The 16,330-nt window shown below is 47.6% G+C and overlaps 1 protein-coding gene across 1 annotated transcript in view; it reads right to left on the minus strand.

Annotated features, from left to right (window-relative positions):
- Positions 1-3,094: 3,094 nt before the first annotated feature.
- Positions 3,095-16,330, minus strand: part of TADA1 (transcriptional adaptor 1) — a 22,327-nt gene continuing 9,091 nt past the window's right edge. The window contains exons 4-8 of the mRNA XM_015423870.1: positions 10,723-10,820; positions 8,872-9,081; positions 7,099-7,250; positions 5,875-6,037; positions 3,095-3,784 (exon numbers count right to left, since the gene is read on the minus strand). Of these exons, the coding sequence (XP_015279356.1) occupies positions 3,632-3,784; positions 5,875-6,037; positions 7,099-7,250; positions 8,872-9,081; positions 10,723-10,820 (776 nt within the window). The 3' untranslated portion in view covers positions 3,095-3,631. The remainder of the gene's footprint in view (positions 3,785-5,874; positions 6,038-7,098; positions 7,251-8,871; positions 9,082-10,722; positions 10,821-16,330) is intronic.

Genomic DNA, 16,330 nt, shown 5'->3' on the forward strand with positions numbered 1-16,330 from the left:
AGCGCCGCGCCGGGCGCCGGTGCGGCGGGGGGGGGGGGGGGGAATCGGCGGGATACTCCCCCCACACACAAGTAGCGTGGATCCTGCTTCATTTAATCTAAATCAGATGCCAAGAGTCCTTTTTGAAGAATTGTGAACCCAGATAGACCTCTCACAGAGGCAGAGACCTCTCACAGAGGCAAGGCAACCCATAGGGCTTTCAAGGCAAGAGACATTCAGAGATGGTTTTCCGTTGCCTGCCTCTGCATAGTTACCCTGGTATTCCTTGGCGGTCTCACATCTCAATACTAACCAGGGCCTATCACTTCTTGGCCTTTTGGCTAAGATCAAATGTAAACACCAACCAGGGCCAACACTGCTTAGCTTCAGAGAGCTGATGAGATCGGGTTAGCCTGGGCCACCTGGATCAGGGCACTCATGAAATAAGTATTCAGCTGAGGGCTGCTGACTGTCCTGGAGAAAAACGGACCTGTCCCTTTAACAGAGGCTTAGTGAAATGTTATTTCCTTCACACCATGAAAAGCTTCAAATGCCCATTCCCATGCACACTTCTATATCATTATTATAGTTGTTGTTGTCATCATATGGCACTGTGTGTGGTATAGCCAAGAGATCCTAAGATTGTCTGGCAGCCTTAAGTTCTAACTCTTTTAACGTTATGCACCACTAGGTGGCGAGCTAGACTTATTTTTTTGGGCTGAGCTCTGAAAGAGCTGTGACTGACCCCTGGTCACCTAGCTGCATTATGTAATCTGCCCCGAGTCTCAGTGAGAAAGGTTGACTATAATTCACATCAATAAATAATAAAGGTCAGTGTTATTATCTCCATGCAGCAGATGGGTTGAGGCAGAAGGTGAGATTCTCTCCCCTAGCTCCAATGGCTCTGAGCAAGGCACGGCCACTCTGCTTTAGATCCCCACCAGTACACTGGAACATCTGCCTCTGTACACGTTATCTGGGATTAAGCTCCACTGAATATGGCAGAGATTGTTTCTCAGCAAATTCACAAGACTGAGGCTGCAGGAAGTACACTCAGTGGTGCTTGTTTGTGAATCGGGGCAGGGATGAAAGATGACACTGTAAATCACAGGCAGACTAAATACTTCCATGAGACTGCCGGCGGGTTGTTCTTCTGTTGTATGAACTCTTGCAGCTTGGGATGCTTTTCCGCCTCCTTGTAATGAAGAGTCCAGCTGTTGCTTAGGAGACGGCATTGGCAGTCTGTCAGTTTCCCAGACAAGTCTGCATGTTCTGACTCCAGATTTGCAAACAAATTACCTTTTATCATCTTCCTCTCATTTTTTTTCTGAGTTAAGCCACACTAACACACTAACACATCCTCACCCTCCCATGCGCATTTGTACCGTTTTCTCTTTCATCCACTTTCTTTGTAAAAGTCTGCTCCAAAAGATTTCAAAAAGAGCTGCACCATCTGAACTACGTACCTTTGAGCATAATCCTCTTGGAATATCTCCTGAGTAAGCCCCAAGGAATAAGCATTTTGTTAAGAAGACAGCAGTACCTTTCTCACTATTAACCTTCCTAATAAGCTCTTTGGGGGGGGGGGGAGCAAGAAAAGGACTTGGGAGCAATTCTTACCCAGCAGTAAATCCCATTTTTTTTCAATGGGGTTTAATACCAAGAAAGTGTATTTCCCGTCAAGACTAGGATCTAGGAGAACCGGGTTCAAATCCCCACTCGGCCATGGAAGCTCGCTGGGTGACCTTGGGCCAGTCACACATTCTCAGGCCAATGGAGCTCACCGGGTTTTTATGAGGATAAAATGCAGGAGAGAACAATGTAAAGCCACTTTGGGTGCCCACTGTGGAGAAAGGCAGAGGAGAAATGAACTTAAAAGAAATACTTAGGATTGAAATCATCTCTTGAGTAAGAGAGTCTTAGGGCCAAACGACACAATACATCTTCCTCAGGCTTGCCACGGGGCCAGACAGCCGAGGATAGCGGCAAGGGAACAATCGCCGCAGGGGGCTGATTCTGCTCAGTCCTGCAGTGCAAGGGAGGGAAGGGCTCCTCCCTTCCCCTGGGCTGTTTTTCCTGACCCAAAATAACACCAAAGGCATTATTTGCCCTGCCGGTGGGCTTCACAGGCAAGAACGTAGTGGGCTTCATGTGCAAGAATGCATCCCTCCCCCCAGCCAGGCAACTAATGCCCTCCACAGCACCATTTTGGGCCAGGAAATTAGCAGGGGTGGGGCACAAGCACGAGCACCACCTCCCTTCCGTGTCACAGCCCCAACTGGAATCAACCCCCCGTGGCAATTCTAAACGGCGTCCCTTTGGGGAACTCGCACCTATGGCTACAAGTCCCTGTGGCAACCCTGTGGAAGACATAACATGTAGTTTGGCTCCAAGACTGTCTTATTCAAGAAATAAACTATAGCTGCAATCCTAAATACATGTTGGCCCTTAGACACATGACTTACATGAATCTGCCTTCTACTGAATCAGACCCTCAGTCCATCAAAGTCATTACTGTCTACACAGACTGGCAGTGGCTCTCCAGGGTCTCAGGCTGAGGTCTTGCACATCACCTCCGACCTGGTCCTTTATTAACCAGAGATGCTGCCAAGGCCTGAACCTGGGACCTTCTACATACAAAGCAGGGGATCTTCCATTGAGCCAGGGCCCATCTTTGACACGGGCGCTGCTTCCCTGTGGTGGTGGTGGTGAAGGAGGAGGAAGAAGAGGAAGAACAGTTGGATTTATACCCCACCCTCCACACAGAGTCTCAGAATGGCTTACACTTGCCTTCCCTTCCTCTCCCCACAACAGACACCCTGTGTAGGTGGGGCTGAGAGAGCTCTCTCGAAAACTGCCTTTGAGAGAACAGCTCTGAGAGTGACCCAAAATCACCCAGCAGGCTGCATGTGGAGGAATCAAACCCAGTTCTCCAGATTAGAGTCTGCTGCTCCTAACTACTACACCAAAGCACTACACGAATCCTGCATGACTGTGTATGAATGATGCTATAAAGCATAACCCAGTTTTTTCAGACTAAGTTTTGAAACGCCAAACATCTACGGACAAAGCTAAAAAAGACAAATATTCCATTTTACGAAAACTGCCTTGCGGCGGAGTTTATTGACATGGAATAGGGCTTTGCTCATTTGTCCATAAATCTGGAACACAGAAAAACTAAAACACTTCTTTGCCGAGTGCGTGTTTACTGCCAAGGCAGCCCAGGGCCGTGGGTCAAACACCGTAACCCTAATAACTGGCAACTGGGCAGGGCACCCTGCAGTACGGGAACTGGTTGCTTGCTGACCACAGTCCTTCATGCCTGTCCAACAACAACAGAAACAAAGCAACAACACAGGATTTCACACTTCCCCAACTCCTTTCCTTTTTACCAATATGGCACCAGTCTTTCCAGAATGATTTGCATTCACTCTGGTTAAAGGCTAATGCCCCAACTCTTTAAGGAAGACAGTGCGCCATGGTTGGGGTTTTTTTTGCCATGCGGCTTTCTGGTAGCAAACACAATGCCCTCCTGCATCTCAAGTCATATTTCCATAGGAAAGACATCCATGATTCCACTGGGAAATGCCAGCACAGCAAGGCGAGGTCCAGACGCCCGACTAGGCAGGTCCAAGAAATGCTGTCGTGGGCCTCAGCACATCAGGAGCCCTTCCTTTGCCGCCAAGCGCTGCCGGTGGATTTTGTCTTGCTGCAGCTCTTCGTGGTTCGGGTGCCAGAGCTTCAAGATGATTCTTTCAATATTGAGAGCATAGATGGTGTGAGCAGGGATCACTTCTCGGTGGATCTACAGGTGGCGCACACATGGAGAAAACCTTGTTAGCAACAGATCTGGGGCTTAAAAAATCCCCAATTCTCCAAGCAAACCCAACATCTCCATGCTTAATGCTTTACCTCTTATGCTTCCTCATCTTCTGTTGTGCTAGTGGGCAATAAAGCTTTGCAAGAAGCAGTGTCAGCGTTGAGAAGGAGGGAAGAAGAAGAAGAAGAAGAAGAAGAAGAAGAAGGAGAAGAAGGAAGGAGAAGAAGGAAGGAGAAGGAGAAGGAGAAGGAGAAGGAGAAGGAAAAGAAGGAAGAAGGAAGGAGAAGGAGAAGAAGAAGAAAAAGAGGGAAGAAGAAGAGGGAAGAAGAGGAAGGAAGGAGAAGGAGAAGGAGAAGGAGAAGAAGAAGAAGAAGAAGAAGAAGAAGAAGAAGAAGAAGAAGGAAGGAGAAGAAGAAGAAGGAAGGAGAAGAAGGAAAAGAAGGAGAAGAAGGAGAAGAAGGAAGAAGAAGAAGAGGGAAGAAGAAGAGGGAAGAAGGAAGGAGAAGGAGAAGAAGAAGGAAGAAGAAGAAGAGGGAAGAAGAAGGAAGAAGGAAGGAGAAGGAGAAGAAGAAGAAGAAGGAGAAGAAGGAGAAGAAGAAGAAGAAGAAGAAGAAGAAGAAGAAGAAGAGGAGGAGGAGATTGGATTTATACCCTGCCCTTCACTCAGAGTCTCAGAGGGGCTCACAATCTGCTTCCCTTCCTCCCCCCACAACAGACACCCTGTGAGGTAGGTGGGGCTGAGAGAGAGCGCTGAGAGAACTGCTCTTGAGAGAACAGCTCTGAGAGAACTTGTGACTGACCCAAAGTCACCCAGCTGGCTGCATGTGAAGGCGTGGGGAATCAAACTCGGTTCTCCCAGATTAGAGTCTGTGCTCTTAACCACTACTCCAAACTGACTCTGAGAAAAAGGAGGCTACCCTGGTTGCCATGGCTACCAAAGTGATGCTCCCTGGCTCTCGTCAGCCAACTCCAGGTTGCTATAGTAACCCAGACTGAGGCCTCACTGCTGCTCTGAGGAAACACTTCCTGGCTCACCCACACAGCCCCCAATCAGGAATCTTCCCCTGATCTCTCCCAGCTGGAGTGGGGTGTTGTGTCACCCCCCTCCCCCAGCACAGAGACAGGGGGGACAGAGACATCTTGCATCAAGAATGGTGTGGGAAGAGACGGAGTAAACAGCTAGTTGGGGATGGGGCTACGTGTGTGAGAATTAGTGGGCCATCATGCTTTGCATGTAATAGGATGTTTTTAAACCACGTTTCCAATATCTGGCTCTTGGTCTTTCCTCTGGATTAAAACTGGAGGCGAACTTTGCTCTTAATTCTCAAGAAGTCAGCACTCAGGATGAAGTCAGGCATCTACCCTGCAACAGTGGGGTGCCTCAGGTGATACTCCGTCTCCCAGCATCCCATCTCCCCCTCTGCCTAGTCCACAGTAAGGATTCAGGGATGGCATCATGTTTCCCAGGATCCCTCCACACCTCTCAACCACAGCATAGTCTGAGTCAGGGTATCCCATTCCCTTCTCCTTATAGAAAAGTGTGTGTGTGTGGGGGGGGATCAATGGTGTACAAGACCCCTCCACGCTGAAGGGCACAGAGCGCTTGGAGGCACCCAGCTGCAGAGACATCATTTTCCAAGGGAGACTTCCACCCCTCTCAGGGTACTTGGCTTTGCAAAAAACCACACCAGGCACAAGACTCTGCGTCCCCGACCCATGCTCAGAATTCACAGGAAAAAGGCAGGTTCATTTGTCAAAACCTACACGATCTGAAGTGCATGCAGTGGAGAAAGAGCCTGCTTTCCTGGACTTACGGGGCTTGTGGCAGGAAATCAATCCGCCCTGAGCCCACTTTGGGGAAGGCGGGATATAAATCGAACGATAAATAAATAAAATAAAAATTAACCTGCCTGTCAAACTTAGATCTAAAAGAAGGAGCTTGGTTAACAGGCACGCAATGATGGGGGGAAAAGAGGAAGAGGTAGACGATTTTCCATGGAGGTCGTTCAGACTGGGTTCTTTGCTAGAAGACACCTCCCTCCAGGAGAACCTAGTCAGGGGGACAGAGAAATTACCTGCAACGCCTCAAAGAGGTCATACATATTGACAGGTGGCAGAGAGGCTGGTGCGGTATCTCCGGAACAGGCCAGGAGGAGGGCGGCCTGCTGCTCAGCATCATCAGGAGGAGGGTGGGATGCCAGGTTCTGACCAGGAGGAGGCGCTAAGCAGGTTGGAGGGCTAGAAAGAGAAAGATGAGGAATTGGGGGGGGGGGATGACCCAACAATAAAAATTAATCTGCCTGTCAAACTTAGAGCTAAAACAGGAGCTTGGTAAACGGGCACGCAATGATGGGGAAAAAAGAGGAGGAGGTAGACGATTTTCCATGGAGGTCGTTCAGACTGGGTTCTTTGCTAGAAGACACCTCCCTCCAGGAGAAGCTAGTCAGGAGGGACAGAGAAATTACCTGCAACGCCTCAAAGAGGTCATACATATTGACAGGTGGCAGAGAGGATGGTGCGGCATGTCCGGAACAGGCCAGGAGGAGGGCGGCCTGCTGCTCAGCATCATCAGGAGGAGGGTGGGAAGCCAGGTTCTGACCAGGAGGAGGCGCTAAGCAGGTTGGAGGGCTAGAAAGAGAAAGGATGAGGAATGGGGGGGGGGGATGACCCAACATTACATTTTGGAAAGGCAGATGTGCAAGTCTGACTCTTCCCCCTCAAGGGCTGATTTGGGCTTTGCCCACATTCTAGAAGCGTGCATTTATAATTCAAAGCCTTTATAAAGACAGGATTTTGTCTGAACCCGTTCCAAACCACTGAGTGACAAATTCATCACCTAGCCATTTAAGTCCCCTGTAATTATCCAGGGCCCATTTACCCAACCTAATTTCCTACGAGGAGATAATTGCAATTACAGCCTGAAAGCTTGGCTTTAGGAGGCGGGTCATTACAGATTAAGCTTCTATCTGCCACTGATTAGCTGTTAAATGAGAAGCAAGATGAGAGTTTTACTGACAACTATTTTACCTAACGCTGCAACCTGCCCTGCCACTACTAGCAGTGAGGAAAGAAAGTGTCAGTGCACTGGACAAAGCCCTGTGGTAGTTTTTCCTCTACTTCTGGAGAAAAGGCAGAGGACTAACCCTTCTCTGAGAAGCACCAGACCGGCATGCCAAAGCTGTCGCAAACCAAAACCTTAAATATGACTCGCCTCTAAGTGCCTAAGTATACAGTACTTCAAACTAGCAGGTGTCTGAAATTCCATCCCCTGCTGTGGCCCAAATGAGGAATTTCCTCACCATTCGGTCAAATTGTTGTAAGCGACGACACTGTTCTTCAGGTAAGGCTGAGGATTGACGTTGCTTCCAAAGGCATACTTGAAGTGACCGTCCCTCAAGCGGTAGGCCTTCCTCCTGGATATTACTGACGCAAGGATATCCTTGAGATGCTTCTGTAGAGACAAAGCCAAACACCACAGCGTGAGGGCAAAAATGAACAGCAGGGGCTTGTGGGTAGATAGGGAGGGTCAAAACAGACATGCTGGGCACTGAAATTCCAACCACTGGACACCAAGGGCCAACCAAGATGTAATGGGGAAAGCCATGTTTGGTTATTCACATGTCTGTCCCAATTGTGCACAAAGCAGAGGGGAAACAGCCTAAAATTACAGAGGCTTATAGGTGAAGGTAGATAACCCTCCCCCTTCTCGCTTCCTGCTTTGAGACCAGGCTGGGGGGGAAAGGTTCCTGAAGCAAGGGACAGAAAGGAGAAGAAAAGACAAGTGGGTCTGGATTTGTTGGTACAAAAACTAGGCCCTTTGCCCTCCACATCTGATGTGAACACAGCAGATATCTGAACAGCAGACTTAGATGCTTCTTTCACATATAGGCTGGTCCTGCATTTCCCAGATACCTGACACAAACCAGGGCCCTCGGTGGGTGCCCACGCAAAGATGCCCACCATCCCAGGAGTCTGGTATTTTCCCAGGAGTCTGAGCAAAGCTCCTGGGGAAGGAAAACAGAAAGGACTGGAGCAATCCCTGGAGAGTCTGGGTATGCGTGGAAGCCCTGCAGACCATCCTATCTGCAGACATGCAAGCACCGACTCCTATCCTAAACTTGCCTTCTTTAAAAACAAATATCCCCTTACCACTCTCCCCCTCCCCTTCAGATTTTCAGGAATTCAAGCCTTTGCATCAGAATCAGGCTCCGGTTTGTTTTACTTTGCAAAGCACCATATTAGGTCCTTTATGAACAACAACAGACACCCGCAAATCACAAAGCTTTGTGAGAAGATCTGCAAAAAGAAAACATAAAAAAAGGGAACGTCCCGTTTTGACCGTGCACTGGGAAAATAAACATTAATATCACACACCCAGAGGGTGTGCTCTGTGACATGGTGTCTGTTCTGCTCCTCTTTCTGAAGAAGAAGAACACGAAGAAGAGGAGGAGGAGGAGATTGGATTTATACCCCGCCCTTCACTACCCAAAGGTGTCTCAGAGCGGCTTACAAACTCCTTTCCTTACCCCTCCCCACAACAGACACCCTGTGAGGTAGGTGGGGCTGAGAGAGCTCTTTCGAGAACTGCTCTTTTTCAAGGACAGCTCTTATCAGAACTACGGCTTGCCCAAGGCCATCCAGCCAGGTGCAAGTGGAGGAGTGGGGAATCAAACCCGGTTCTCCCAGATTAGAGTCCGCGCACTTAACCACTACACCAAACTGGGTTGCAGCCCAGAGGTTGTCTCTCTCGCTCCACACAGCACAACGTTGGAGTCCCATGGGGCACCTCTGAGACCAACGATTTTTTATTTAAGGTAAGAGCTTTCGTGTGCAAGGGACACTTCCTCAGATACACGCATTTCAAGGCACGCACAGGAAAGCTCCTACCTGGAATGCAACTTGGTTGGTCTTAAAGGTGCCCCACGGGACTCAAACTTTGTTCTCCTGCTTCAGACCAACACGGCTGCCCTACCTGGATCGATCCACCCAGCACAGTGAGTGGTTTGGTGGTTTCTTTGCCTGCAGCGCTATCAGAGCCGCACACACAATAGCCCCTCTTCTGGCTCCCTCACCTCCACAGCATAGACGACGACCGTCACCGCCTCTTCCGTGACGTTATCCAGGCCGTGCTCAAAAGCTGTGACGATCATCCGTCCCTCCAGCTGGCCCCAAGTGGGAAGCATCATAGTATGCGAACACAGCTTCAGGTCGTCGTCTTCTTGGGGGTCCTTGGCCATAAACTGTGGGGCTCCCGATAAAGGGTTCTGAGGCTGGAACCGGTGCTGTAAAATGTAAACAATGGATTTTGGTTATCTAGCTGGCCACAACACTAAGATATGGCAGTATATGGTATGGAGAATATTACCTGCCACATTTCCCAAGGCTTCAGGCAGATTTTAAAAAATAAAAATAAAAAAATAAATAAAAAACCCTTTACAGCCAAACTCCCAGGGGCAAAGAGCTGGGATGGGGGGGAAATAGGCCACCATCACAAGCTGGTACAACAAAATGTTGTAAATCGTGATAATGGACAAGATCTCATCTCGACTGAAAAGTATGGAAAACCCCGATTATACCTCTAATTTCTTAGAAATATGGCTCCCTTCTATTTCATAAGCAGCATCAATGAAAAAAACCATGGTACGGACATCTAAATTTAGAACAACACACGTACAGTTTTCTCGCATGTTCATTTTAAAACACCATAATGTACAACGATGCGACACACTCTTGGCAAGAAAATAATTGCAGGCTCTCAAGTTCCATCTTTACAATAAAGCCAAAGATCCATGTATTTGTAAAGTAGGTAGAGTTCCTTTTTTTCCAGACCCTCTTTTGTTGCAAATGCATTACAATTTTAAATTCAAAAATGAAAATTTAAAAAAAAACTTTATTTCATTTAACAGAGAAACCTCTAGTGAAGTAGGTCACATCATGCAGAGCTATGTGTAGGCTGTTTCTCCACAGAAGTACATGGAAAAAAGCAAAGAAAGTAGTTGTGGGTGGGGAAGTGGCCACGGAGGAGCCTGGAAAGGTGACCCCTGCTGCATGAAGGGGGGGTCCCCTGGTCTGAGACCACTGAACGCCACAGTGGCATAACAGATAAATATCAGCAAATCCCTTGATTTGCACTGCACATGACAGAGTTGAGGAACTCTGTGCTACATCACCCCGGGTGGGATGTCATGTTCTGGGAAACACGGGGCTGCTGTGAAAATGGAAGCCTTGTGTCACATTTCCCTCTTCTTGCTCTGCAATGTGCACGACAATTTATCTCCTCTCCCAGATCAGTGGTGGTGGTGGAAAGTACCATCGAGTCACAGCTGGCTTATGGCAACCTCGTAGGGTTTTCAAGGCAAGAGACATTCAGAGGTGGTTTGCCACTGCCTGCTTCTGCGTCACGACCCTGGTATTCCTTGGACGGTTCCCATCCATTTACTAATCGACCCTACTTAGCTTCTGGGATCTGACAAGATTGAACTAGCCTGGGCTATCTAGGTCAGCGGTCCCAGATCATTACATGGTGTCATTTCAGACTTCCTGTTCCACTTCCTTGGATGTGAATTGCACACTGTAACAGCGCCAGACCAGAAAGTAAGCTATGCAATAGAGCAGAGGAGCATGAAACTCCGTGGGTAGGATCTAGCCAAGTTTTTTTCACTCGATCTCACCAAATCCCCTGCTTTCTCCAGCCCCTGTCTCACATGCCTTGGTTCCATGTGAGTCCCATTATCTCCACCAGAGGCTTTTTGGTGGTCAAAGGGAACATTCCTCCCTTTTTCGCCAGTGGAAAAACTGGTTGAATTCAGTCCAATATGTAAACGTTCCACTCCCTGGGTTCAGTTTACCGATTCCCTGTTTCCAGTGCACTTGAGAAAGGACATGGTCCTCCTTAACACACACACACACACACACACACTTACATCAAACTTCTGTCGAGCGGAAGAAAACTTTTTCTTCCCTTTGGGCTTGCCGGGTTTTGTTGCAGAACCTCCTGTCCATGGCAAAGAGCCAGCACCTTCTGGAAACAGGAAAGGAGAAAACGGCCAGATTCAGACTCAGCAAGGATATCACGGCATTCATGAAATAAACATTAAAATAAAACTTACACCAAAGAGCTCCTAAACACCCTTCGTGACCCGTTCAACTGAAGGTCAGTTTCTAAGCCAGAGGTTCCTTATGCAGAGGCAGGGTTTTTGTGCCTTTTTTAAAAGATCACGCCAGCAGCCTCCCGGCAGTCTAACAAATCACAGTTTAGGACTTCCCCACACTTGTAATGCCATTTTGATTTTGGCAAGAGTGCCGCCCGAGCAAAATTACAGCACTACTTGCAGATCTCTGACACACAACCATTATTTTTAGACTCTGCTTCCTGGAGAAAAGACTCTCTTTTTACTGTGTGTTTATATGACATACCTCAGCAGGGCCCCGAAAAGATTGTCAGATGTTGAAAACAGCAAACTTTAGAACTGCATGTGGAGAGCTAATAGAGATTCATGAGTAATATGTCAGGCATTTCATTTTTTAGGAGGTAGACAGAAGCTGTCCAGTTTAGAAACTTGAATGCTGTCACCATGGGAAACCAGCACAACTCTATGGAACCCATTCCCTGCATTTCATCTGAACTGTACATAATACAGTCTGTGCCACTGTTGGTACGTCCAAACTGTAGTTGCGCTGCCCTGTAGGGCTACAGTTAGTAGATCCTGTGTCAGTGCTTTGTGTACCTTTAAGAACAGGTGCTGGTAAATTGTATGCTGCAGCAGTATGCCATGTGATACTGTTTTCCCCCTTGTCATTGGATAATGCAAGGCAAAAATAACCAAGTCATCTTCCAGGGCATACGGTTGCTGCTGTAAATTCTCCTATAAAATACCTCCAAGGGAAAATCCAACATGCCAGTGCTGAACCAGCACTCAGCAAGAGATTCAATGCTCTCTGCCTTTCCCACCCCAGCTTAAACAAGGACTTGCGTTTCCTCACTCACTATAGGTTCTAATAACTCAGCATAAACCACGCTTTGCAGATGCTGATGAGTTCAGCTAATCATGTCTTATTCTGCTCCATCCTCGATTAGACTTTAGGTTACTCCAACTCTGCCCATTTTCAATATTTAGGTAAGGACCTCAGCCACTCTAGATGAACAGACTTCCCCTCCAGACTGGCTTCTGTTCAAATGTTTCCCCACTCCTGCCCTTCTGCCGTAGGTAGCTAAGTATAAATCACTGCTATGGACATACACTCGAGGAAGTGAGCTGTGACTCGCCAAAGCTTATGCTGGAACACATCTAGTTAGTCTTTATGGTGCCACCGGACTTCTGGTTTTATTCTGTGCGCAGAGACCAAGGGCCAAAATAGACTTGACAAAGTCCTTGTGGCCGCGACAAGCATCCCCACCACCGCTTTAAAGTCACTATAAAATGCATTCAGGTGGGGTAGCCGTGTTGGTCTGAAGCAGCAGGACAAAGTTTGAGTCCAGTGGGGCAACTTTAAGACCAGCAAAGTTTTATTCAAGGTATCAGCTTTCGTGTGCAAGCACGCTGTATCTGAGGAAGTGTGCGTGCACACAAAAAGCTAATCCTTGAATAAAACTTTGCTGGTCTTAAAGGTGGCCCCACTGGGCTCAAACTTTGTTCTACTATAAAGTGCAGGGAGGGACTGACCGTGATCAGGTCCACAGCACGCTGCCCTTGCCCTCCCCCCATGAAGTGCATGAATGGTGGCACCCCTTCCCCTGCAGCTGTTTCAGCACTTCAAAAGTCGCAGGAGGAAGAACGACGGCTGAGGGGTGACACAGGAGGTGGTGGCTACAAGCCTGGACAGCTTCAAGAGGGAATTAGAGAAGCATATGGAGAGAAGGTCCATCAGTGGCTATTAGCCACAAAGTATAGATAGGAACTCTTGGTCTGGGGCAAGCGATGCTCTGTATTCTTGGTGCTGGGGGGGGGGGGCAACAGTGGGAGGGCTTCTAGTGTCCTGGCCCCACTGGTTGACCTCCTGATGGCCCCTGGTATTTTTGGCCACTGTGTGTTGGACTGGATGGGCCATTGGCCTGATCCAATATTGGCTTCTCTTATGTTCTTAGCAAGAGAATCGGGCCCTCGTGGTATTTCTACATTACTTTTAAATGGCAGCAGGGTCCTTGTAGTGGCCACAAGGACACTGCCCTTTCTAGTTTGGCACCAACCCAGCCACCTCTCTGGACCTGAGAGAGAAAGTGAGTCTCAGCATATTGCAGGGCATGATGGTGGAAAGACATGAAGGAGAGACTGAATTCCCAACACCGTCCAAAGCAACCTAGCAAACGTGCTTGGGTACCACTCAGTTCATATCAATAATGTATGTATTTCCCATTAGTAAGAAGAAGAGGAGATTGGATTTATACCCCACCCTTCACTACCCAAAGGTGTCTCAGAGTGGCTTACAAACTCCTTTCCCTTCCCCTCCCCACGACAGACACCTTGTGAGGTGGGTGTGGCTCAGAGAGCTCTTGACAGAAACTGCTCTTTTTCAAGAACAGCTCTTATCAGAACTAAGGCTTGCCCAAGGTCATCCAGCCAGGTGCAAGTGGAGGAGTGGGGAATCAAACCCGGTTCTCCCAGATTAGAGTCCGCACACTTAACCAACTACACCAAACTGGAGAGAAGGAAAGAAAAAGGTGCCTCGTTTCAGCACTCTTGCATTTGGGTCAAAGAGGCAAAAAGAAGCCAGTCTTTTCTCATGTGAGCTCCAACAGGAATTTCCATCATTCCAGCTTGTGTTACTCCAGTCCTGTTTTGGTCTCTGGGGGATTTTTCACATTTGCCAACAGTAGAAGAACCCACTAGACAGGATCAGGATCAACTCCCATTCTGAACAATTAAGAAACACAATATTGTGGCTGCCGTACTTTTGACACAGCCCAGGCAGGACGATGCTGTTGCAGTTTTCCTGTCCGTGGGCTTCCCGGAGGTAGCCAGTTGGCTACCGTGTGAACAGAACACTGAACTTGATGGGCCTTTGGTCTGATTCAGCGCGCCTCTTCTTATGTGCTTATGACGCAGGGTTTTTCAGAGTTAGAGCTGCAACTTGAGCAGCCCTCAATCACTTAAAACAGGGGTCCCCAACCCCTTTGAGCCTGAGTGCACCTTTGGAATTCTAACATAGGGTGTTGGGCGTAACTACAAAATTGCTGATGCAGGAGACAAAGCCAACCACACTTTGGAAGCTCAAGGGCAGAGGTTAGGAGAGGCAATTTAAAAAATACACTGGGAAAGAGGAGTGGGAAAGAATAAAACCAACACTCTGGTGGCAGCTGCAACTGAATCACAGAATCACAGAGCTGGAAGGGGCCAGACAGGCCATCTAGTCCAACCCGCTGCTCAATGCCTAGGGCAGTGGTGGCAAACCTATGGCACGGGTGAAAGAGGTGGCACTCAGAGCCCTCTCTGTGGGCACGCGTGCCATCGCCCCAGCCAGGCCCAGACCATCATTAAAGTGTCGGATTCTCTGCCAAATAATTTTAAGTAAATGAAAGCATTTGGGATTGCTTTCCTTACTTTGTTTGGATCATCTTAAGTTAATGTGTGAGTTGTTTTTTCTAAAGTAAAACCTCAGTATTCAGGTTAAATGGCCGTGTTGGCACTTTGCGATAAATAAGTGGGTTTTGGGTCGCAGTTTGGGCACTCGGTCTCTAAAAGGTTCGCCATCACTGGCCTAGAGCATGCCTGACAAGTGTTTGTCCGGCCACTGCTTGAGGACTGCCAGTGAGGTACAGCCTGCTTTCCCGTTCTTTACCTTTTCCCCACCTGGCTCTTTGCTACTTAGTCACTCCTTGTTTATTTAAAAGAGGCCAACAGGAGTACATAAAAGATGCTTCTTGAGTTTCAGCTTCTTGAGTTCCAGTTTATTCCTCCTTCATTTCCTTAGTTATTAGGCTTTTTACACAGCTTACACAGCCCTACCAAACCACATGTGTTAAAACACGTAGAATCTGGAACAGCGAGAAAAAGAACTGGGAGGAGCTGTACAAAAGGGCACACGCCTATCTTTGCAGGACTGAACAAGCAGGGAAGCGGCACCTCAGAAAGAGATTTCCAGCTTCCAAAGTCCGTCCTGGCTGCTGCGGAGAGAAATCTCCTCTCTGTCAGGGTTATCTACATTTTGCTTAGCGGCTGCGAGGCGGCCAGAACTGACTAGCCCCAAACAAGGTCCGTTTATCATACGGTACTTGGCAGATGCGACGACGGGCACAACATCAGAGAGGACAAAACAAAGTAGTCAAGGGATACCAGGGTGCCTTGCGAGCTCTGGAGTGTTCCGCTTCCTTATAGGAGTTCCTTGCTTCCATAGTGGCAGAGATAAACTCGAGAACACGGACATAATGTCATCAAAAGGTTACTGCGTGACGTGCATGGCAAGAGCCACACACATGTATTTTGGTCTTCAAGCCACACACAGTAGCCTGCTGTCATCACCATGTACCTAGTATTTAAACATGCCATTTTACAAAGTAACACAGAATTTATGCAGGAGGGCTCTTTATAAAGGGAACAGGGTCACTCACAAGCTGTGAAATTTTTAGTCCTCACTACTTTGTATATCTAATACAGGATACTATTGCACTGTTTCTCCAGTTGTTCTGAAGGGCTCTTTTAGCAAGGGATCAGGGCCGCTGTTAACATCTGTGAACTCTTAAGCAATTTGTATTGCTTTGTTTGGTGCCTATACCCTACTGTGTTGCACTGTTTCTCTGATTTTGTAATCCAGTTTTGTTCCATTGCTTGTTTCTATGTATTATACTATTTTATTAGGCAGGGTATACTGTTTAGAACACAGGGGTGGAAACTAGTCAGAGGGTCAAAAATACTGATTTTACTGACCAAAATTCCAAAACAACCCTGACCAAATACTGACAAAAAACCGACAAATTATTGAACAATTTAATGTCAGCCTACTGATAAGCTAGCGTTTTTAAATATAAAACTAAGACTTCATTAAAAAGGATTATTATCTGGCCTCCACCATCCCCATAGCCAGCCCCATAGTTAGATGTGACCCAGATAAAAGGATTGAACACCTTTTTATTGATTTTTTTTAAGAATAGAGGACAATGTTTTCATTATTGTACAAAATTTAAGGCAAAAAAAGATTCCCTTTTAAAAATAATCACACACTGCAGATAATAAAACAGCAGAACAGCAAAAACATATTAAAAACCAAACATAAAGTAATAATGGTAACAACAAAACATAATTACTGTAAGGTAAGACTTGTCTTTGCTTGTACTTTATCTTTGGTTTTTTGATGAAAAAAGAACCGGCCAGCAGCCTGCCATCCCTGGTGGAGGCCGTGTTGGGCTGGGCACTGGAACACCCTAGACCGATTGTCCGGCGTGATTTCAATGTCCATGCGGACGATGTGGCCTCCACTCAGGTGATGGACCTACTGTCATCCGTGGTAGCGCTGGGACTCTCCCAATATGTAATGACTCCCACTCACTGGGCCGGACACACGCTCGATCTGATCTTCGTGGCGGGGTCACAGTGGACC

The sequence above is a fragment of the Gekko japonicus genome, unplaced genomic scaffold (genome assembly GCF_001447785.1).
Source record: "Gekko japonicus isolate JY-2015 unplaced genomic scaffold, Gekko_japonicus_V1.1 scaffold281, whole genome shotgun sequence".
Lineage (NCBI taxonomy): Eukaryota > Metazoa > Chordata > Lepidosauria > Squamata > Gekkonidae > Gekko > Gekko japonicus.